The sequence below is a fragment of the Leuresthes tenuis genome, unplaced genomic scaffold, assembly GCF_036924035.1.
Source record: "Leuresthes tenuis unplaced genomic scaffold, fLeuTen1.0.hap1 SCAF_15, whole genome shotgun sequence".
In the NCBI taxonomy this organism is placed as follows: Eukaryota; Metazoa; Chordata; class Actinopteri; order Atheriniformes; family Atherinopsidae; genus Leuresthes; species Leuresthes tenuis.
Window position 1 is genome coordinate 6,220,783 of NW_027325369.1, and position 25,740 is coordinate 6,246,522.

General features: G+C 37.3%; 1 protein-coding gene across 1 annotated transcript in view; it reads right to left on the reverse strand.

Moving 5' to 3' along the window:
- The window catches only part of kcnh5b (potassium voltage-gated channel, subfamily H (eag-related), member 5b), a 158,130-nt gene that overhangs the window by 75,552 nt on the left and 56,838 nt on the right, over nt 1-25,740 (reverse strand). The window contains exons 7-8 of the mRNA XM_072364748.1: nt 17,439-17,596; nt 15,938-16,209 (exon numbers count right to left, since the gene is read on the reverse strand). Of these exons, the coding sequence (XP_072220849.1) occupies nt 15,938-16,209; nt 17,439-17,596 (430 nt within the window). The remainder of the gene's footprint in view (nt 1-15,937; nt 16,210-17,438; nt 17,597-25,740) is intronic.

The following is a 25,740-nucleotide window of genomic DNA, read 5'->3' on the forward strand; positions in this document are numbered from 1 at the left end:
TGCAACCAATGTTGCACAACTCCTTCTACATGGAAGTTCCATATTATCTTAGACTTCCTCCAGTCAGTTAAAAATAATGTGGCTTGGCAGTCTAAATGTTCTGATAATATCTTTCATGACACCAAGTTAATTTACAGAAACAGAAAAGTGCTTTTCCCTTGTACCATGCATCTTCTTCTCCTATTGGTGATGAAATTATGTGTCGTCCATGCAAGCCATGCTATGTTTAAGATTTAAGGACTTAAGACTTTCTGTCACCACTGAGAACCTGGTTCCAAATGTCCAGTCTTATTACATTTTTTACAAGTGAAACCTAAACTCTCTTCATGTGTTTTTCAGACTGTAATTTGTAATTTGCTTACAGTCTCTATTTATTTTTTTTCTTTTATTTTCTTTTTATTTATTCAGTCTCTATTTATTTTTTGTAAATTTGATTACTATGTGAAAACGGTTGTCTTTAAAAATAATTGCTAGAAAGCTGTTAAAAATTGTTGTTACTTGTATAAATAAAACTACTGCCATAAAAGGTCATGTTAGTAAAGACTGTAATGGACCACAGTATGTGAAGGTCCCCATATCAGGCATGTGACTTTATGCTATCAAAAAATAAAAATAACGCTGCCTTTGAATGGTAAAAAAAAAAAAACAAAGTCAAAGAAAATGATGAACGTTTGACAACAAGACACATCTACTTTTAGTGAGTTTCCATTGTACAGATAATTAACGATTTGTCCCAGTTAAAACACACAGGATCTGAGCATTCTACATTCACAGTCCTTTTGTGTATAAGTTTTTTTCTTAAGTTTTGCACGAGATATAAGATGATGTTGAACTCCATTTCAATTCTACGATTGCATCAGCACATAACAATGCAGATTAGTGTAAGGAACATTTATCTAGACATCTGAGTGTGTGTTCTTTTTCTGCTTGCAACATCTCAGTAACTTTGGTTGGTGAGCCACTTTCCTCAAAGACCTTGGGCTGAATACACTGCAAGGAAAGCAAGAAAATTATACCGCTCCCATTACATTTATTATTTAGTGTGCCAGGGTGCCCAATGTGCTCCCTCTGCCATGTTTAGCATTCTGTTACTGGCACTGTCATGACTTTCTAAAGCTGCTGAGGAGAGAAGAGCATTGTGATGAAAGAGAATAAGGCAACTAGACCATGAAGGGTACCGCAACTTCCAGAGGGCAGATTGCACATGCACACGCAGTTGGAGCATTCACAACCATTCATGCACACGTTAAGTATTAACCTACAAAGTAGATTGACAAATTCAAAATAGAGAATGATAGCGTAAGAATGGCCCAGCAGAGGTGTGAACTGCACAAAAGTAGACTAGAGTTTGTGGACAGCCAACAGGGGGATATGTATGAATATAAAAGCAGGTAATTGCTGAAAAACATCAATTGAGAAAATGCTCTCTGAAAACTTGAAATGTGTATGAGTATATATGAGTAGACCAGTCAGCTTGACATAAAACTTACCAACCACTTTTCACTCATGAAAATTATCGACAATGTTGCATTAAAAAAAAACAATAATTAAGTAATATAAAACAATTCAAAATCAGCCATAGTGTAACTGCTTCTGGTGAAGGCAGTTATGCCTGCATGTTTAAATAAAAGGGAAATAAATATAATCGTGCAGGAGTTGGGAAAAGGCTTTCATCGTGGGACCACTCAAGAAGAATGAATTTGGAAAGTCTTGCTCGCATGGTCCTAATTTCATGAGTAAAACCCATGATGATGTGACATAGACAAGATCAAAAATATATATACCTGTCATAATATCCCCTGTCATACATGACACTTGATGTTTTTGTGACTCAGCTGGAATTTAAAAATCAAATCTTTATCTATGCTGACAAATAGAATAGGAACTTATAGGAAAATCATATTCTTGGCAAGTTTTCTCACTTAACAATGGTGCCCATGGCAGTTATGGCACAAAAGAGTTTTTTTTTTATCTAACTTAGACTGTTTTATAACTCTATCCTAGCAGTTTTAATTTCTAGCTTTAACCAAGCATTATCTTTTACAATAAACCAAAAAGTGTCAATGTTTGAGTGTAATATGATGAGTTTACATGTAACTAGGGCAACCAGCAAAATGGCGACCATAAGGGTGATGATTGAGTAATAAAAGTATTGTACTTTAGACCTAACCATCATCATTCTCTACCTTCACAAAGTAATGTTACCACCATTAATAACCAGAAAGTGACAAGGGGATTAAATGTTTTCATCTTATTGATAGAGAGGATGTTGGTGTTGATCTAACAGGAGGTCTTTGTGGCTTCTTAAACAAAACACTTGAGAATGTCTTCTCCTAAGTGGAAATGTTCAAATGAGTCGTTCTTCCCTTCTGCCGCTAGTAAGAGCAGTATTTTAGAGGGTGCTGATATGAGTTGTATGAAGGGTGTGAACAAGCAACCTACATGACTGTTTCAGTTGGAGGACTTGCTGTTTTCATTAATCGCTAAGAGGAAATCATTATTGTTAGAGTGTAGTAGCCTTTTTGTAAAGAGGAAAAGTTATTTGTCTTTTTAAATTTTTTTTTTGTAAAAGATATTTGCAAAAATGCCCTGTGATGGACTGGCGACCTGTCGAGGGTGCACCCCGCCTTTCGCCCAATGACTGCTGGGATAGGCTCCAGCCCACCCGCTACCCGACCGACGGATTGACGGTATGGAAAATGGATGGATGGATATTTGCAAAAATCAATTGAAGTTACTGATAAACTTTTAAGTTGGATTAAGCGGGTATATAGAAAATGGATGGATGTTAAACTTTTATAGTAGTATATATGGCCAAAAGTTACAAAAAGAAGGGGTGTAATGTCACTAAGTAAAGCATAAAGCTGGAGTTAATAAGAATATAATTTTTTTTTTTTAATTTACAACCCCATCTGACTATAGCACTAAAGACTGAAAAGGGTAAAATACCACCAAAGATATTACAGTCACCCTGAGGTGAACATGAAAATGTGCATAAAAGTTCATGGTAATCCATCAAATACTCTGAGACATTTGAGACAGTATGAAGAGAAACCACTGGGACCAAATAACCCATTAAATCAATAACTGTGTCTGTGTGTCTGAGCCCACTGAACTTTTCACTACATTTCACTAAAATTTGAGTGAGAGTTTATCCTTCTAACAAACAAAGCATAAACAGGACAAGGCTCTTTACTAATCTGGAAGAGGTGAAGAACCAGTGGATCTAATTTGACAGGGCATACTGTCTCTAGAACTAAGGCTCTTGATGTTCACAGACCAATCTCCCTGATGATAAATGAAAAACAGAGGTTCTGAGCCACTATAATGAAGGAATGCCATTGTTCACAATGTTGGAGGGAAAGTGAGGGATTATGGAAATTCATAAGTGTGAGCGAGAGAATGAGATCGAAAGAGAAAAGTGACAAAAGGACAAAAAGAGTAAGATGGCTCCATGTGGATTAGGAGACTAATCACATTGCTGTTGCTGCTGTTAGAGAGAGGCCACACAAAGTACAACCTGTCCTCAAGAACAGCAAATACAATATTCACATTCCTTGACCATCCGACTGTTTCTCAGTGTGTGCGCTTTTGTTTCTCCATAGCTCTTGCTTTCCAAACTAATCAGTGCATCTCAGCTGAATGGCCAGAGGGGAGAACAACACTCCAAGCTGCTACTTTCACTCTCCAACTCCGCATCTTTACCACCCACTCCTCTAAATTTCCTTTCTCCTTTTCTCCTCACCTCCCACAATTTCCCTTGTCCTTCCTTCTTTATTGTCATATACTTCTCCTTCCGTCCAGCTCCTTTATTTTCGTCAACCTCCATTTTCTACTCCAAAACCAACATCTTCTCCTCCCTTTACTCTCATGTGAGCAACCATGGAGAGTTGGATAAAAGGCCTGGGGGTGGATGAGTGGGAGTGGCAAGTTGGAGGACTTTGAATCCGCTCTGTGAAATCCACACTGCTCTTGGGAGTTTGTGGAAGCAGCTACAGGCTCCGGAGGAGTCATCGCTGGAGCACTTCTTGCATCAGGCAGGGTTTTAAGTCAGATAAATACTTGGCCAAGGGCGAGAGCGTCAAAGAGATCTGTGCCTCTTTATTCTTCTCTTCTCTCATACATTTTCCACTCTTCTACCTAGTAAAGTAAGTATCTTCCACTTAAGACACATAGCCATCAAGTGGGACTCTCCAGGCCAAATCAGCTGCATCTCCCCACAGTGCTGCATTTATCACTGGCAAAACCAAACAATTTTAAACCCAGGTAATTTCCATAATTCCCTTTGAGCTGAGGCCTGTCAGGGGAGCCTCGTCTCTTTTTTATTTTGTTTTTTTATAATCTCATACCCCTTTTTACTGCTTCACCTCACTTACCCCTATGATCTACATGAAAATACCCACAACGCCAAATTATTTAATTTAGTCTCAGGTTTCAAATTAGTGTATTTCTTGAAAAGATCGTCATTGGTGCTAAATGGATGGTCAGATTAACCCTAATGGATAGGTATTTCTTTGACTGGAGTGTCATGATATAGTATTCGTTGAACAAATTATTTCTTGGAAGTCTAATAGTGAAGTCTATTTTACTGCCATTTGACTTGCAATAAATGTAAGTGGAACTGCTCAAGCACAGTTGTAGATCTGCTTGACTAAATGACTTGTTAATATGGATGTCTCTTTTATGTTCAGAACTTTCCGGCTCGACAGAGCTTTACTTTCACTGTGCAGCCAGGATTAGAGCAGCAGAGCTTTCTGATTGTTTAGTGGTCTTCACCTTTCTACCCTCTGTGATCCAGGAGCCTTATTAAATTGCTTTCACACCTTTCTGTAATGCTACACGACAACAGAAGCTACCATAGTAGTGTGGTTTTCATGATTTGTCCGATTTTTATGATTTGTCAATATATATATTTGTCAATATATGGGATTTGTTTTTTTCATCTTAATGGAAAAAAACAATTGGATAAGGTTAGAATCAAAGAGGCTGGATACACTACATTAAAAATGTCAGAATTTACACTTGACTCAGAGCCTTATTTTTTCGTAACCTTTTCAGTTTGCTGATGTTAGTGTCAAGAACAAGAATGTACTAAATGACAGTGTCAGCTGGTGGGGGATGATACAGGGATCAGATAGAGGAGCTTCAGTTTAATAGACAGGTCTTACACAAGGCTTATGCAATGTTTTCAGGGCTGCAATCACTGCCCCTGCTTTAACTGCAGTTATTCTTTAACATTCCTTATTCCATTTCATCTCATCAACAATTAAACCTTTAAACAGACATTTTTTAAGAGTTTTAACACATTGTTGTTTGTCCAATGAATCCTTGTCATTTGGTTATTTGAATTATTCAAGACAATGAATGAGACGGTGCATGAATGAAATATATTTACTCCTCTTAATAGACAACAAATACATGTCAGTCATTGTGTTAGTAAACTGCATCATTACTTAAGTTATAAAAATCTTTAATTCATTTTTAACCTTGGAAACAGCAATCTGACAATAACTCAACTCCAAGCTCAGTTATAAAAGACAAAGCAACAAAGTGGATGTAGATCTGTCTGAAATAATTTCCCCATCAATTTCCCCAGACAATGACTGCTGAGAACAATCAACCCTCTTTTTGTGTCCAACACAAACTCACCAGGAAACACACATCTATTTATATAACAGGTACGTTTGTACTCATTTCCATAAAATAGTAGTCTCACAATACATGGTTCAAATAGTGAGATGAGAACATATCCCTTGCATGTTGTTTAGTGGAGAACTGTGCCACATGATTTGACAGGATACCCCAAACCATGAGTAGTAAAATATCTAAACCCTAGCCATGGATTGTGTAAAGTCAAACTATAATCCATTGCAAGCAAGTTTAAAAATGAGAGGATGTGGAAAACACCATGTGATGGATCCCAGACCTGGGTTCTGTCCACCTACTCAAGTAGGATCCTACCTTTATATATCTCTTTGTGCCAAAGCAGTGTTGAACAACTATATTGTTGTGTAGAGAGAGGTGGAATGTGTAATTTGTGAAAGAGGTGATTACATCTGAAACGACTATGTCATTATGTAATAAGATGTTGCAAGATGTTGAACATTCATGACATAACTCAGCAAACAATATTTAGGGAAGCAAACAAGCCAGAAAGAAAACTTGTTTTTACAGTTTCTGAGTTCTTATTTTTCAAACAAGCAATGTTTTGTGCTGTGGACAGTTTCAAACATATCAATCAGTTTGAACAGCTGACCAACTTCACCATCTTAGCTTTGTGGATTTGATTAGGCCTTAAACATTAAATGGTTAAACTACGATTAATAGAAAATTAACTTTCCAATGATGAAATAAATTCTAATAGTGGGAATTTGTGTTATTAAAGCAGCACATTAAAAATTGTAAAATGTATTATTAAAGAGAAAATTGAAGTTAAAACTCTTTGCAAAACAATTGAAAATACTCACTACTACGGTGTACATTTTAGGACATCCTCAGGATCAGGCAATTCAGCGTCATTTCTCAGATGAAAAGGTGTTACACTCGCACCAAAAGCGTTCAAGCGTTGTCATTTAAAACGGCTTGAGACACCTTTTCATCTGAGGAATGACGCTGAATTGCCTGATCCTGAGGATGTCCTAAAATATACACCGTACACAACAGCACAAGTGATGATCTCCTGCAAGCCTTACCAGGCACACATTCAGAGGTGCAGACAATTAAAGTCAACTCGGAAAATGATACTCAGTAACCAAAGACTGCTATGCTGCCACTGCAATGCTAGTGGAGATCCAGGGGGACATAATAAATGTTACAAATTATGCTCAACTGACTACAACTCTGTTTTTTAAAAAGTAGGTGCACTCAACACCAGATGCTGAACTGTTTTAAGGGATATCTCTCACTGTCAGAAGCAACTCTTTTTGGAGACATTCTTTATGTCTGAGTTTCTCAACCCATACTAAGAATGAGCCAAGCCACCCTACAAACTTCATTTTGACTACTTGTATCTAGATTTTTTTTCTCAGTATTTTCTCAGTATTTCTATTTTCTGCAATGTTCACTATGGTAATGATTTCAATCAGTTGAAAAAGGTAGGCTCTCCATCCATCCATCCATTTTCTATATCCGCTTAATCGTCGGTCAGGTCGCGGGGGGGGGGGCTGGAGCCTATCCCAGCGATCATCGGACGAGAGGCGGGGTACACCCTGGACAGGTCACCAGTCTATCACAGAAGGTGGGATCTGTCCTCTTTTTTTTTCCCGGTAGATACTGCTCCTGACCTGATTATTTGCTCATTTTTTGCTGCATTGTTTCACTTCTGCCATATTAACAAGCACAAGAACCATCCATACATTGTTTAATTAATCGTTAAAGTAGTGTTAATCAGAACATATGCAGTAATTTACCATGACTCCTCGTTGTATAATGGCATGCAACAGTACAGTTGAGTTGTTGTGTGTTTCAGTAGTGCTAAACAAGGTGTCATTACCGAAAAGCCCAAATAAGACCTCTAATTTTGCAAGCTACTCTGAGAAAGTATAAGAAATTATTTAAATTTTCATCATAATATTCAATCAAACCTGCACAGATTAGTTATGTGCAAAAGACAACAGAAAACTGAAATGTTACTCCAAAAGGATAGTGTTTAAAACTCCCCTGTGGAGTGAGATCACACATGCAGACAGTGGGAAGAACCCAAGGTGGTATCACACTTATAAATATAGTCTACTATAACTTACTTCTGCTATTACTGTATTGAAAATAATTTTTTATTGATTATACTATGCTAATTGTTCTGTAAAGGTGCAGATTAAAGTTGCAGTTTCAGTGGCCAATTGACAGTGATGAGTCACATGACAGTCAGGGTGTGAGACATGTGGGAGGACAGCTGGGAGAAAGACAGGCATGAAGGAGGAATCATACAAATCAGCCTCTGCTCCACTACAAGTCATTTAGATGTACATGCAGTTGTTTGCCTCGGTCTGGGTCAGTTATGTGAAATGATGGCAGAGCGACAAACACACTGACAGATTCACTGTCAGGCTAACAAACAGACACATAGAGTCAAAGGCAGAAGGCGAGACAGTCATATGGGAGATGGACAACTCAGACTTGGTCCGCTTTTTTCACGTTGGTGTTAGGACTGCTTTACACAATACAGGTGAACTGCTTTTTTTTTATCAGTCTGACAGAAAACATTTTTTCCATGTGCTGACAAGTGATATTATTTTTGTGTCCAGATAAACATTAAAATAAAATTCCAGACATTTGCAAGATTTCAGAAATTTGTTTTCTAAACCATTCATCAAGATTTGTCCATTAAGCCATATAGTTTTGTACTATGGGGTAATCATCTTGCAACATATTTCATTAGTTTTTTAATTTGTTTAGTACGTATGTTTTCATGCAAGGGACTGTAGAATGCTTTATATAAACCCATTCCAAGAGATGTGAAACTGATCTGCAATGGTTCTGTCCAGCTGCTTCTAAATAAGCTTCCCTTAGAGAGGAAACATGTCATCCAATGCAGCGGATGTGTTTGAAATAATTTTTGGATAACAATGAGCTCAGTGACACAGAGGAACTCAACAAATCAGGCTTTGGATAAATTGACCACGGAGAGTTAGTTTTTCTTATTTTTTAGATTAGATGTCTTGGTGTAAAATACAAAAAAATAATGGGACTGTGTGTCGGAGGCATATGAGACAGCATTACAGACACATTTGAAGTTGTTGACTTTTTGTCAGAGAATGCAAAATTACTGTAGCGGGATGGTGTCTTACACCTTGAACTGGATTAATTTCCCTCTGCTATTAATGTTGCCAAACTCATTGCTTCCAAATATAACAAGTCAGTGCTCCACCACAGCCAACAACAAATCCAGTGCACACACACCAGAACTCATCTAACTGCCATTTTCCCTCAAGACGAGTCATGCTCTGCCTCCTGTCGCCAACAGAGATCATTTGTCATGTGAATTAATGTTAAATAAACTGAAAAGAGGGGGACAGAGAAGAATTTAGACTTCAAGTGGGCCTGACATGCTCCACTTGACCCAGGCGTTGTTCTTAGTCTTATCTATGACAGACTATCTTTCTCTCATCTCATCAACATCAATGCAGATCTGTTGAACATTTACACTTGTATTAATTTTATCTAACAACTTTTTTTGTTTGACAAAATTGATAAAGTGAATTGTTTGCAAAACAGGTTATTCAATCACTGTAATCTGACAGATCCTGAACATTCAACAATGTTCAGGACCGCCTACGGAGGTCAGAGGACAGGAAAAGGATGAACACCTGACTCCCAAGCATGGTACTTGTGTCAGAGTACTACTTTGTTGTTCATTCCCTGTAAATTTATTTTCTTCTGTCCCAGTTCTGATTTCCTTTAATTTAATACTGTACTACTTTATTACACATTAAAACTACTTGGTTAAAAACATGATAGATATACATTAAAATGCACAATAAAACACATTTGTCAACATTTCCCACATTGCTGTGGGACTTTAAATCCAAAACACAAGCTTTTCAGTGTACCCTGTAAGGTCAAAATCACTACACCAGTCTCCAGAACAAGTGTGTGTATGTGATGAGTTGGGGGCAAGAACAGTTGTACAAGACAACTCAGTTTCAAGGACCATGTTTTTCATAAATCACATTACCTTATCCATTAACTTAGTTTTCTTCTAGGTAATCAGGGATGCCATGACACCATGCTGCAATCTATCAACTTTGTTAAAGTACCAGTACATTAATATTTACAAAAGCAAACATGACTACTTATGTTAAAGTGACTTTCTAACTTTGCTAACTTTTACTGATGCTAATTAGCCCAATGACCTTTTCTAAAGAGCAAACTCAAAGAGTACTCCACAGATTTAGCACCATACTCTTCTCATGTCATTACAGTTGTCATTGTGAACAGACCTCAAAATTGAAGCAGCAGAGTAAGAGATATCTGCATTTCCTTTTTAATTCAGTGTAGGTTTTATTGAAAATCTGGTACTCGCATACCTACAACACAACTGGACATCTGACAGTGGGAGTTTGAGGTAATATGAGGTGTAATGTTAGCATTGGTTTATGTAGTATGCAGCCTTTACCCTGCAGAACTGAGGTAAATTCATTTTACTGGTGCCAAACACCAGAGATTGAATTTTCAAACCTGTGGTCTTTAGCGAAATGGCAGAATTCAGGCAATATATGCAGATATGTACTTGTTTGTGCTTAGTGACATGTGACATCACATGTGGGTGTAATTACAGACTTTAATTGTATCTTGTTGTTTACGTATTATGTACTTGTACTCTGTTGTAATGTTTTCTTCATTCTTCTCAATTCAATTATTTTAGTTCAATTCTATTAATCATATTCAGATTTAGTCAACAAAATTCAATAAAACTTTGTAAACCACTAAGGGTAAACTATATTCCTGCAGTATACATTTTATACATTATACATACTATTGTAATAGATGGTCAATTAAAGTCAATTAAAAAATAGTTGGAAAAACTGAAGGGTAGAAAGGTAGAAACCTTCAAAGATGGATGAATTGAGGTGTTTATGTCACATGCAGCATCAGCAGATAAAAAAGGGAAACCTGCAGCCAGCAGTTAAACTTTTGTGACAATTTCTCATGACAATCAAGGGAAGAAAGGGCTTAAACCTTCTCCTTTATTCTCTCCATTTTACTCCGGCTCTACATCCTTAACATCCGCTCTTCAACTCATCTGGATTCCAGGTCTTAGACCAGGCATTACTTTGGCTTAGGAAAGCTCAATCAGCTTTACCCACAAGAAGATGCAAATTAAGACTCAACAGAGCTACTGCAGCAGCCTGCCACCAGTATTATGCAATTCTAGAACATTTTCTTACTGGTCTTGGGACCACAGATGGAAATGCAGAAGTCTTGCTATATTTTAACATGTTCACGTCATATATTCTTCCATTGATGTTCATTATCTTACACTGTTCTAATAAAATAAACATAAATTAAAAGAAAGCAACAAAGACCTAACAGAGCACACAACTGACCACATGAAGCTCTGTTGTCTGAGGTGCAAGAAATTTGAAACTTAAAACTTAATGTCTTATTCTAAAAAAAAAATTGAGACAGTCTGCATTCAGTAGCGTCCGTGCTGATATTTATTGCAGTAAGTGGATTTCTGGATGAATTTAAGAGAAGTGAAAAGCAAGAATGAAAAAATAGATAGAAAAACTCACTCTTCTTTGCATCATTTAATAAGGTTATGAACCAGAATCATTTTTTATCAGGATGTACATAGTACTGATGATGGGATCAGTCATATCATTGCATAAGGTTCCAGCACATCCCTACAATCCTCAGTGGAGTTAGAGTATGGACTCCGTGGTTGTCAACTAACTAAAAATTATGTCTCATACTCCTTTCACCAGTCTTGCACATTTCAAGTCTAACGGTGCCATCATTAAAGAAAAAAAATGGCTATTCAGTTTATTTAGGTAGTAAGCTGACCAAATTTCTTATGGGAAAAAATCATGATGCTGCACCAGGACTTCATCAACCACTTTTCTTACCCTCAATGTGCCCAAAACTCTGGAACAGGGTAAATCTGGAGTCATCAAAGCACATGAGTTCAGGTCTTTATGTTCCCCAGCACGCTGATGCTTTTTTTCCATTTTGATTACCCTCACAGATAAGGATTTTTAGGGCTACGCAGCTGTTTAGTTACAGTACCCTGAGTTCTCTTCACGTTGTGCATGAGGAGATGCTCTGACCATTACACATTAAACATTGCCATGAGTTCATTTGTGTTATGGCTGTTGAAGGAATGAGAAGCTACTCACTGCATCAGTTTGGGTTGTTGCCAGCTGAAATATATTGGTCAGAACAGTAGTTTTCCATTGGAAGGTCCTTATTGGTTTGGAAAATCTTTTTTGTTTTTTGCCAAACAGTCATTTACATAAAACCTTAAAATGCCTTGTTGTTTATAACTTGTTGTTTCTTATGTTATCATATCAGAGCTCTCCAGTGATGTAAAGAAGTTTCTTTTTATCAGAATGTATTTCCATTCTCAGAGTAAAAATAGCCTCTTTCGGTTTCTCGGTCACCACCCTGTTGATGAGGCCAAGAAACTGCACCACACCATCAGAATCCGCCATGCTAAGAAGATCATTGGTCACAGTCAGACAGAGCAAACACAGAAGAGCGTATCATGTCTCTGTATTGTTCACCACCAAGCTGAGGCTGTTTATTGTCCAGTTTCCAAGAACAAACAACACGGACAACAAACCAGGGAGGCTCTGGCTCGGCCCAGATATTTCACTCTCGGGCATGGACATATCAGCTTGAGACAAAAACCAAACCACAGGTTGTTGTTTTTTTTAAACAAGACTAAGCTATCTTAAAATGTTTGCTTTCACCAAGTGAACTGATATCAAAAAGGTTTCACAGTACACCAGCACACTGAAGAGAACGGACAGAAGTTTAAGAAATATGACAATGCTCAGCAGACATATGAAAACACTTAAACATCTAAAAATAATCTTTGGCCTTGTGCTTTCAGTTGTTGGACTTTTCTCTCTCTGTGTCCAGCATTTTAACATCTACAATGAAAGAATGATGGCCCATTTTTGGAGGAGGTCTGATGTTTTCTAACCTACTCACCAAACTAAGCTTTTACATGTTAATGTCACACAAGCACTGAAATTTGATACATTTCCTTGCAAAACCAAAATAACCAGAATTTGATTCCAAAAGATGCCCCAACAGCACTATCAAAATGCAGTCACCATCTAAGCTTTGACGCAATTCCTTTTTTCAAGTTCTCACTATGATTTTAGCAACTGCATGAATTTTAGAGGATCAGGGAAAAACAGCCAATATAGTCAACTAACTGTTGTAATATATATATATATATATATATAAATATACATATGGTTAGAGAAGTAAACAAAAATACCTGAATAAACATCAGAACAGCAACAAGTTCAACACCCTCCACTGTGATGTCAACCCCACACCATTCTGTCATGGTTGTGGTGGTTTGGTGTGTGTTTTTCCTTTTCTAAATTTTAGGCGGGCTGAGGAAGGCTGAGGAAGTCCAGGGCGGAGTCTGTGTTGCTCCTGCAGGCACACCTGTGATCCATCTGCCAAAAGAAGATGCAGGAGAGCCAGTCTCCGCCAGTTTATCACACTACCTTAGTGCTTCACCGTGTCCAGTGTTTTTCCTCATGTTTGGTCACCAAGGCGGTCTTTCCTCACAGCAGATTCTGTTGCCTCGTAACTGTGCTGACAATCCTCATGTTGCCTACTGCCTGCTCACCCCGCCAGTCCCTGATGACACTTCAGCCCCACTTACATTTCAGCCCCAAACTACAGATAGCTTACACTATATCCATATGCTGAGGTGTCATGGACAACAAAGCATCTCAAGAATTTAAATGTTTCCTGCCTACTAAAAACCAATACCACAGAGAAGCTTACAGGTAACTGCCACACACAGCTCTGAAAACAAGTAGCCAATAGAAACAGAAACTGTGTCTCTTTTTTCATTGGTGATTCATTGGTGGTCATTTCAGAATTGCCTCATTGTTGTGAATAGAAAACAACATCTCTGAGGTGGAACCATCTAAACAGACTTACACGTGTAGAGCTTATTTGCATGAGACTCAAAAGCAGTCCTTAAGATTGTTCAAGTATAGAAAACGGGATGAATAATGTACAGCCGCTGCAGCCTAAGGGCACAAAGCTTCCGGGTAAGAAAAAGGACGACTGACAATCTGTCACACAATTGCAAAATAGAAGAATGAGTACACTATTCCGGGCTCAGGCCCATATGAAATGTTAAATAGTTTGTAGATAAAAAGAAAATGTTCTATCTCCTAGAGTGAATACCCATTTTCTCTTGTTTAATAAAAGGTTCTTAGAGGCTGCATATGTCCATTTAACTTTAATATCAATCTCTTTTGTTTGTTAGTCCTTCTATTCAAAGGCTTCGAGAGGGTCTAAAAAAATCATTATTGTAAGAGTTTGTACTGCCTGTTTTGAAGACTGTGCATGCAGTTTAATAATTAATGACCTAAAAGTAACTTTACCTCCAGACATTAGTATTAGACATTCTTACACCAACCCCTTCAGGCCAGCAGAGACAATACAAGAGAAAAAATTCATGTCCAATAATACACATCCTTCTCAAAGGTCTGAAAACCTAAAACTCAAAGATAAACATTAGTGGCTCAAAGCAGCTGTTGAAATCACAAATGTGGATAACAAATGATACACAAGATTGTTAGCATCCCAATATTCTGAACAATCTGATTATTCTACAGATTAACCACAGGGAGCGTAATTCACCATTATCTCAGGTCAATGCTGGATTCTGTTTCTATGTTCAGTTATTTTCTGCTTTTATCCTACTATGTAAATCTGAGCAGCTTCTGACATTGTTCAAAAAGCTGTTTCGACAGAAAAATGACCTGTTAGCATTCTTCATTACTTTGAAGACTACTTTAATTCCACAAGGACAACCTGTTCAAAAATCCAATAACCTTAAAATTGGCTGCACGTGAAGATCATGTGTGTTTTTGTGAAGAGCAAAAAATACACAACATGCAAAAAATAATAATAATTAAATTTCTTTTTAAAAAATCACAGAAATCAATCAATCATATTGAGAGTTACACAAGACAACCAAAATCCCAAAGACATGCTCCTGAAGCTTAGACTTCAGTTATGTAAAATCAAAACTGCTACTCTTATTCTGCTGAATATTTCCCTACTACTTGTGCCAATATTTGCTAAATGTGATTTTGTTACTCTATTAGGGGTTTGGCACATTCATTATGGCACGACAATAATGTGCAATAATCTTTATAGATTGTATCTGGATTAAGAGGTTACGAGATTAATCACTGTGATATGATTGTAGGATCATTTTTGTAAAACAGAACACTGTAAACTTTGTAAAGATTACTGCCACTACTAGTTTGAATTAGTGTTTGTTCATACCAGAGCAGGCAAACGTCTGCATTGGCTGCAGTACATTGATATATTTACACATTCATTCATTGTAATTTTTGCAAAACTTTTTTCTGCTTCCTTTATCCTATTGAATGTTTTTTTCACCTACACTAAATGAAAAGTGAGAGATGGACAAATGAAATAATACAATTTGATGTTAACAAATACAGAAAGCTGTTTGGTCATTATAGTGGATTCCAGTTTAAAATCTGGACCAGTTTCTTAAAAGAAGATGCTCCATGTTGGTAAAGCAAAACTTGACAATCAAAATAAGATGGCATTTCTTTGTTAAGGCTTAGAATTCCAACATCTTATATGTATGGTTCTCTCAATTCACTCAATAAATAAATAAACTGATATTTTGGTAGTTGTTTTAATTTGTATATCGTGTACCTACTTGCTGTATATAAAAGCTGTTTTAATTATATAAACTCTGTAATTGAAAAGCATTTTCAAAAATTAGCCTGGCCTGTCCAAAATTGAAATCCTGGTGCCGTGGCTGATGAGTAGATGCAAAGATAAATTATCTACTTAGATAATTAAATAGTTTGTAATGTTTCATGACAATTTCATCTGTGAAATACACAATGAAAAAATATATTAATCAACTAATGATACTATTCACCTTAGGTCACATCTCTAACACTTCAACACAAGTGTTTCCACACAGCCCGTCACACAGCTTAAATTGTGAGCAAATATAAAATCTCCTCCATCAGCATTCAAGGCAATTTGTGTGTCGTGTCTGAAATTCATAACAGCAGCATGGTGATACCTATTTAAAAACCTATAGTTGGCACAATAGGAAGCAATATAGTAATATTTTACTGCAAAGTGATAAAATCAGAAAATGCAGACTGGTTCCCAGAAAGCTGCCACCACAGGGTACGTGAAGCAAAAAGCATCATTGTGTACTCATACTTACATCCCACCATCATCATAGCCACAGAAAAGATTTTCTCTCCATCAGTGGTAGGGGCAATATTTCCAAAACCGATGGTTGTCAAACTTGTCATGGTGAAATACAGAGATGTGATGTACAGAGAGTCCTTGCCAGGGCCACCCTCCCATTGGCCAGAACCGCTGGCATTGTATCGGTAAGGTGATCCAATATTGATAGCCAGCTGGTAAAGCCAACTATCCATCTTGATGGTGTTGGTGGCCTCATCAATTACCTCATAGTCCCCTATGCTGTACCTGTTAGGAAACAAAGTAGAATATCATTAAATTTACTACGAATGACACTGGACTTTATGCAAGCTAACAAATCTTGTTAGATAAAAATGTTAGATCAAATTAATTGAGCATCAACATTTATCTCAACATCCCTCTTATAAGAATATCTTTAATTCCAAACTCCCTACTTGTTATCAGCAGTGATTAAGGATTTTTTATTGATTGTCCTAAGCTTTTTGAATACTTGTTTGAGTATGTGAGTGCACATATTCTGTTTGCTCTCCCACTCAGTTAGTAAAAACAAACAAATAAAAATGTCTAAAAGATATTTTTTTAAAAAATTTAAAAAACTTTGTTTAACTTCACATAAAACTTGATAAAAATGTGATGAGGTGTGGGGAGAGATTTTCATTTGACACATAAAGCAGGTTGAGCTTCCTGATTAAACATGCAGGATTCAGGATGAAGTCAGGTTTTCAAACAAAACGCAAACAATATAATCCAGGAAAGAATTGTAGTTCCTATCCCTAAATAATAACAAAATCAAATCAATATAATACGATTACTATTACAAATTCAAATCAACACAGGACAGAACATATCAATCGTTTTAATCCTATGTGGATGCCCCGCATATAAACAAGCTTTAACTCTTTGAACTTGATGCTGAAATTTTACTTCATTTGCTTGTGGGAATATTCAATAGGCCAGCAAACCTTATAGTAAACCTTTACTGTGGTTATTAAAACCATCAGTCACGACCACAGGAACAGGCTATGGGGCATAAAAAACTTTTGGAGTTTCAGTGTGGCCTATTGAGACTCATACTCTGTTAGATCCTAGGTGCCTTATTTTATGGGCTTTTAACATAAGAAAAAGGTTTTGCAGCTTCAGAGGTATGTGCTTACAGTATTTTGGTGGTAATTTATATGAATCACAATTGTACAAATGATCTTACACTCATTGACTAAACCAAATGCATCAGAATAAATATTGCTATTTGCAAGTACAGCATAATATAAAAAGGCCTTCTATATTTTGGGTTATCAAAAGAAAATAAATCCTATCGCTTGCAATAGAGCTCAGATTACGAAAAATACTATGCTTTAGATAATTTAGAGAGGAACAATCTTTATCACACATAACCAACTAGGAATAGTTTGGAAAACAGCAGCCAGGAGGATAGCACTGAGCTGTGCCTCAGTGACTGTGAAACACTTTAAAAAAAGTAAATAAATAAAAACAAATACCAGATGCAAGCCAGCCAGTGGGCCACCAGTCCAAACACACAGACAAGCAGGACCAGAACAGCTGCACCATATTCCAGGTAGTGGTCCAGTTTCCGAGCCACCCGACCAAGACGCAGCAGGCGGACCACTTTCAGAGAGCTGAACAAACTGCTAATGCCCTGTGGAGGAGGCAGAGGAGGAAGGGAGAAAAGAGAGATGTCAGGAGGTGTGGTGTAAGGAATATAAGTGACGGGAGCAGAAAAGCAGGGGAGGAGTTGGAGGAGATTTTTTGGTCATCACAGGTAAAAGTTCAGCTTCCACTGCATAGAAAGAGAACATGTTGCTTGGCAACTATTTCCTCAAGCTGCACTGATGTCAAATCACAGTTACACTAATTACCCATGTAATTACGGACAGAAAAGTTTATTTTACTTTCCTTGGAACACTAAACTTTCAGTAATTTAGGAGCTTGTGTCACTTTGTTGCTAAAGTAATGATGCAATTAAATAATATAAAAGAGGCCCATAACTCTGCAAACAGTTTTAATTACTGCTGCAAGCGACAGCAATTAAAAACTTTTGAAATGTCTGAAAAGACATTGTTTACAGTGGAAAAAGAGGAAAACAAATTAATTAACCAAACTGCAAAAACAGTGGGTTCGATGCATTATTTAAAATCACTTTCAGTATTCAAAAGTGCTTCATGTTCATCCCTGAAAGCCACACAGCAAACTTTGCAAAAACCGAGAAAATACTTCTTAAACTCTCAGTACAATTTTTATGAAAGTAAGCCTACTTTTTGCATTAGTATTTAGTCATTATTTTACATTACCCTTTTTTTTTCCTTTTGTACGTTTTACAAACTGCCTCAGCAATGTGCAAAACAGTAAGTCCACCCCTCGTGCTACTACAGGAATTAAAGGGGAACTCTGGAATTTTTAAACCTAGACCTTATTTCTGGCATGAAATACTTTTATCTACTCACCAAGAACAGTTTGGCAAAAGTTGGCGTCCTTCGGAAGCTATTAAGATAACTCACGATCAACGTATATCCATAAAACGGAGTGAACGGGGCAGGGACAATGCAGCCTCTAAATAAGGCATTATCTGTCTTTATTTGCAGTATGCACTTGAATCATTGATCATGGTTAAGTGAGAGCACCTCTGTAAAAGAAGAACTTTTGGCAGTTTGCTGGTCAGAGGCATTCAGATGAGTGTTAAGTGTTAACAAGGATGGAAGACATCAGAATTGAGTCAAAGAGTGACTGATACTGATAACAAGACTAAAGCCCACAAACTCCGTTGTATGGTCTACAAACAAAATCATATGTGGGTTACTCTAATCCTAAAAAAACTTTTAAGTTTGACTTGTAAAAAGTGACTTAAGAATTTAATATGATTATCGTACATTTACCTAGGGATTTTTTGTTTAAAATGATTTCATATTCAGCAGCAGGGCCAAGAGAAATGGAGCACAATGGGGTAGTGTGGGCTAACTATCATACAAAGAGAGCTGTCACTTTCCTCCAATGCAGGTGAGGACGAACACACAAATATCACTTGCTGAGGGCTCTGTACAGGTAATAATGACACCAATACTAAGTGTCATTTACAGTCAAGAAGAGCGCAGTGGAAAGAGCTGAGCAGAGAAGGCCAGAGCTTCAACAACATTCCATGACTGGATCAATATACATAAAAACTCTAGTGCTCTTTCAGCAGTGTTACTGTAGATGGTGGCCTCACAACACATCAGTGTGGCGGCGCCTGAAAGGCAAAGGTCCATCTACAAGCAGAGACATGGTTTCAGGGAATTAACTCAAAATAAGACTTTGCACGTGTATATAAAGAACGACAAATCCAATTACTTTTGTTGTAGACACACCTGTCAAACACTGAAAAACTTTTGTCATCTCCTTTTACCGTCTAGTTAATCACACGGCTGTCAGTTTCTTTTTCACATTGTTTAACAGCATTCTCTGTATCATTCAGCATTTCATATATATATAGCAGGACAGCTATTAAATTAAGTATGCCTAACACTGCAACGGAGTGGACTGTATGAGACATTCTGCTTCTTATTTGTTAAAGTTTCTTTATAAATTATATCAAATCTAAATATCATCATACATGTAAGTATCACAAAAAACACTCCCCAGATGTTATCTTTGAGTTATTTGAATGCTGATTGAGTCAGATGACACTGCAGTCATAAAATCATGATTCGTCAAGAGTGACGATCTGGAAATGCTTTAAGTGATCTTAAGTTGACGTGTAGTCTTATTGGGCTGATTTTAAGAAACAATTTTTTACACATTTAGAAAGACATTTTGGTTTTTCATAACCTCGATTTTGGTCAGACTAACATGTTAACATGCAAGTTAACATGTTAAAATAACACGCAAGTCCATTTTTGTTCTGACTAACATGATGATTCTTTTTTTGTTTTTTCTTCTTCTTCTGTCATGTAAATGTGCTAACTGGTTCTTCATGCTTCACTCAGAAATGCCTGTAAAAGTAAAAGAAAGAGCCACAGGCATGATATTGGCCAGTAAATCAATTGATGCATATCATTGAAGTTCTCATAGAACCAGTTTTCTTGGGAGACTACTGGTAAGAGGAATCAGAGGGAAGTGACGCTTTTCAGTCCATGTCAATGCGTCTTTAATTAGCATGGGTACTATGAATACACAGATTCAGCTATGTCAAATAACACCCAGACACTGTAAGTTCCAGACCATAAACTTCTCCAAATACAATCAGCTGAGATCAAAGCTCAGAAAATGACAGCGGTAATTCTTTCAACAGCAGGCAGGTCCCCGAGGCGTCAGCGTGCTCCTTATGATCTATTTTACTCAGAGCAGCAGGGGGCAACGCCACACAACCTCTAAGCAACCTATTTACAGTAAGAAAAAATTACAAAAAAATTAAGAAAAGTATCATCTATTATTTTGTAGCAAGTAATAAAAAACACCAGCAGTATTATCTGGTGATGTTACGCTATGAAGCAAAAAACTGCTGAGCTGGTGAAGCAAGCTGCTCTCTGCAGTATTCTGTAAGATCATCACTCTCGTCTCAGCCTTTATCTCCATCCTGACATTTATTTTCAAAATTTTTCTCCCTGCGTCATGCTGCAAATCAGCTTCTTTCTGCATTGGTTTATCTTTTGATCCTTCAACATGGTAAATCTTCACTCTTTTTCTCCACAGAGAAATAATTGAATGTGTGGTGTAAAAAGTTTTCACAAGACTAAGTCTGACATTTCTGTTTATTATTAATGAGTTTTTATAGTCTCTAGGCATGTTCTGTGCTGTTTAACTCTTCTTTTTTGCCACATTGAACCAAACCCATTTTCTTTCCTTGGGCTTTCCCATAAGATTTTCCGTGAGTGGTCTTCATTCAGGGCTGAAACGTGTTTAAACTAGGATTTTATATCCAGTGACTAAAATCAGTTCCATCCAGTCCATTATTCATTAATTTATTCATTCATTCTTCATTAACTCTTGATCCTTTTCAGGGTCACAGGACCTGGAACCTATCCCAGTTAACCATCTGGCAAGAGGCAGGTAACACCCAGATTGGGTCACCAGTCCATCGCAGAGCCAACCCAGAGACTAACAACCATGCTGACACTCATCTGTACAATAAATTTAGAATCACAATTTAACCTCACATATATGTTTTTGGACTGTGGGAGAAAGCTGGAGTACCCAGAGACAACCAACACTGACAAAGAGAGAACATGCAAACTCCACAAAAAAGTCCCCATCTGAGACCCGAATCAAGAACCTTTTTTTCTGTAAGGGAATAGTTCAAATCAGCACACCATTGTGCAGCCCATGTACTGTTCAGCAGGTACTGTTCAGATTTTGACATCATAGCAAACTCTTGTGCATTATGTTGTTTTCCTATGGGATAACATTTTTTTTTACATGAGTTAAATCAAAAGGCACTTTCTTTCTTTCTTTCTTGCCTGTTACAATTATTTAGTTCAATGACGCGTATATTTCCATGTTGAGAGAAATCACAACTTATTAAAAGCACGAAGCAAATAATACATTAGTAACAATGCTATTCTGAAAAGTTGTAATCAAATTCATCTCAGTCTCAGGAGGTCTGAAGCCTATTCTAGCTGCCCCAAGGTTATAGGCAGGGTACACCTTAGACCGGTCACCAAAAGAGAGACAAACACAACACAACATGTATGTTTTTCAACAGTGGTAGGAAGCTGGAGTACCCGCAGAGAACCAGTGCAGTGTGGGAAACAAACACCTCACAGAAAGCCCCCCCACTGAGATTCAAATCAGGAACCTTCTTTCCGTGAGGCAACGTCATTACAGATGAGTGCTTTCTGACATGTCCTGATGTCCTGCCTCCATGCAGAGGCCAAGATGAAGTTTTTCTATGAATCCATACCCAATTTTAAAAACATGCTCCATCCATTTTTGTGTGTGATCGTAGGATGCAGTTCTTGTCACAACTATTCTGACACTAGAAATTATTTTTTTCAGTTCCACAAATACGTGAAATGTATGAAGGTATTAAACAAAAAAAAACGTATGGTTATGCAAATGATCTATTGCTCATCCTGAAGACAGTTGTAAAAAAAGCTTCCTGCTTTCTCCCTTATTAATCTGGCCTTGCTCTTGAATATAACACCATCAATATTAAGTTCGTCTTTATCTAAAATTTTATCAGTCCTGGTCCTTTGTCAGTGGAAAAAGGATGTCTAAGCTGCACATTTGCCTTACTCCAGGTATTTTTTTCCTTCTCTGTGCAGCTAAAATAGGCAGCTCTCTGCAGCCTCCCTCGCTCTCTCAAGCCACAGCTTCAAAGGCTTGTCCTGGGACTTGGACTGTCCCCAGCTCATATGTAAATGCCTCAAAATTAAGAATCCACAGGACAGAGCAACACAGATGAAAAGGGCCGGAGTCAAAAGCGAACAACGCATGTAAAATCATGGCTATTAAAGCTAAACCAAGGTGATGGGATATGGCAAATAAAGGGAGATGATGTGCCCAATGGGAAAGTTCTTTCTCAACAAAGAATTATCTGCATGTTTCTAAAAGCACTTATAGTCTGCAAGATTTCAATGGTCAACTGTCTTAAAAATCAATTCTCATTTTTCAAACTATCAGAAGATGCCTATACCAATCCTACAAGCAGCTTTAGAACTAAAAGTAAAGCACTTATACAGCCTTTAAACCTTTAAAAATCTATAACAAGGATTAATGTCAATCTACAAGTTTTTCATGCCACAAAATATCATTGGTTTATTTTTTGTCTGAAATTCAGCTTATAAAATATAAACCAGCAGTAGGGGCTAAGAGACATTAAGCAACTGAAAGCAAATCAAAGTTACATTTTGGAAAATGTTTAAAATATTTAAAAGCTATTTCACATCCCCAGATAGCGTCTCTGGCCATGCTGACTGACAGTGGCTCAGCCAGCTCCATGCGTTTTCCTATAAACCACGTTAGTGAACGCACGCTGTGACAATTCCTGTAAGATTTAAACGAAAAGATACTTGGAAATTTTACTGCTGACTGAAGATGTTATGACTTTATTGGCCTTGTGATAAAAATGACAACATTGAAGTATTTATGGCTACTAATTTTTCAGCGTTTTTATTTGTGTGCGAAAAAAAGGGCTGTGTATGAGGGCTGTATATTATCAATGACATTTAAATATAGCTGCAGTGATAAAGAAATAGCTGTAGTAATGCTGTATGTATTCATATGCTAACTAGCCATGTGCTTATCACTTTAATTTGAAGTCTGTTTGGACATTCAGTTTGAGTGCAATAAAAGAAAAGAAAAAATGGACCCTGATTGTTGGACATATGCTTCACATCTACACAGAACTAATTTTAGATGGATTAATACTTTTACATTTATTGAACTTATTGAAACACAAAGACATGCCGTTATCTTCATTGATGTTATCTTTGTCATGCAGGGAAGTTTACACCTCACTACTGTGAGGTGTTACTGTTGACATCTGCTGCTTGTGCTGAAATTGTCAGGTGAGCACAAGGTTTTTTTTTCTGTCTATATCATCTACTCGTGTGTGTGTGTGTGAGAGAGAGAGAGAGATAGAGAGAGAGAGAGAGAGAGAGAGAGAGAGAGAGAGAGAGAGAGATCTGACCTGGATATTAAGCCTCAGCAGTTCAAAATGAATAATTACTTGAGTACTCACATGTCCCTCTATAACAGGCTTTGCTTGAGATGGTGCAGCTCTCCACTCCATTTAAGAATAATAGTTAATTAAAGAATGAACTAAGGATCAGCCCTTCTAATTGGGATTTTTAGCAAACCCCATTCAAATTATTTCTTAAAAACAGTTTAAAAACGCAAAAAAATTGACTCAGCCTCTATCGAGTCAGCCATATGAGAGTTTAGAACTTTTGAGTGTCGGTTGCAATGCCATAGTTGCAATAAGATTACTGAAGCTGTTTTTAGGTTGAAGATCATTATCAAAACAAGATTTTGAGCAGAGACAACAAGCTACAGAAATCAAACCTTTAGACGTGTTATTTTTTTCCTAAAAGATTCAACAAGTCTGTTTGAGGTAACAAAAACCACTACATGATGTTACTTGTTGCTGTACTTATTATTGATGCAATGAAGCTAACAAACAAAAATCTAATTCAGTTTGTAATCTGCTCCTTGAAGCATCATGTTTTAACAATTTACAACACCAGTGATTAGGCTTTTTCAATCAAACATATACAGGGCACCCATCTACCTTTCTGCAGTAGTCTCACCAAAAACACATTTCGGAATTAAAAAAGACGCCATTACTCCTTTTTTGCCTCTTCCGATAACTTCATGTTTTCATGCATCATTCCACACCACGAGTCTGCTACATTCCTCCTTCCTTCTTCCAATTCTTTTATCTGTTGTGAGTCTTCTTGTTTCACAGCTGCTGTTTTTCTATTTCTATTTCTCTTCCTATGTTTTTAAGCAGTCCCTGTTTTGGATTTAAATCATTCATTGTTCCCATTTATAGCATCTTCTACCATATGTACATTAATCTATACTCCTCTTATTTCCCCTGACCCTTTACAGTCCCTGCCTAATTTAATTCCAGCCTCTATTTATTCCCCTCCACTTCTCTCCATCTCTGTTAACCACCCCCAAATTGCATGACACACAGCTTCCACCCAGACATGGTGATGGCAACGTGCACACCACTCTAAAAGGTCAGGTTAGACTAGACCTTTTGCAACGGCTAGGCACCTGCAGACGCCCGCTGTGAGTCCCCATCAGCCTGCTGAACTCTTCTGTGACATCAGGTGGATTCAGGCCAGGGGGGGGGGGTTCTTCCCAGCCTGAGTCCTCCACCGCACATCCCACCCCACCACACATTCTCAAAGCCAACTCTGCTCCAACCTGAGGGAGCAACTCATGAGAATTTTTCTGCTGCAGTTGTTTCAAATTCATAGCTTGAAAACTTAGCTCAAAGCAGCTGCTGAACTGTATGTGTCTTCGTGTAGGTGTTGTTATTCTTGAGATACTCAGAGCTATGCTATTGTTCTGCCTGTCTTTAAAAACTGTCACCAGGAACAAACACATAAGTACAGTGGTAGGTTCTAACAGCTTAAAGAAAAAGCTGTTTTCTCACAATGCTTCTGGTTGTTTGTTCTACTGGCTTGTACAACTTTTTCCTTTTTTTTTCAGATTTTCACTGCTAAGTAGAGCAAAATCATATATAGGCTATTAAATCAAAACATTTTATAGTGTAAAAACCACTAGAGTCAAATATAGTGTAATAACCACTAGAGTCAATTTTCTGCTCTTAGCACTTTTATTATTAGTACTTACTATAATACTATTACTACTATTACTATAATATTACTATTTACTTTTGGGGGATCTGGTTAAGCAAAGAACACCTGCACTGTTAGTGGAGTGCATGCAGATATCCAAAGAAGAATTAGAAGTATACATACGTTATTCAGAAATAATAGTTGCAAACAATGGGCACAAATTTACAGGTTGTCTGACACATCTTTTGCAGTTTTTTCCTGTATACCAAGACATTTTGGTCACAGTTATGAAATATAGAACTGGCACAAAGTGCAGACTGTCAGCTTTAATTTGAAGGTATTCACATCAAAGTTAGTAAAAATAACAGCTCTTTAAAATCCAAAACCTTCCTTCTCAGGAATATAAGTGAATTCAAAAGCTGGACCAGTCTTCTTTGTTTCTTCATTACTGATTCTAAGCATGGCATATTCATTTATACAATCCTTTAGGGAACCCACAATTTTTAGTGTATTCTGAGAAAAAAGAGGAACGAACCAATTGAGTTCAGCAACATTG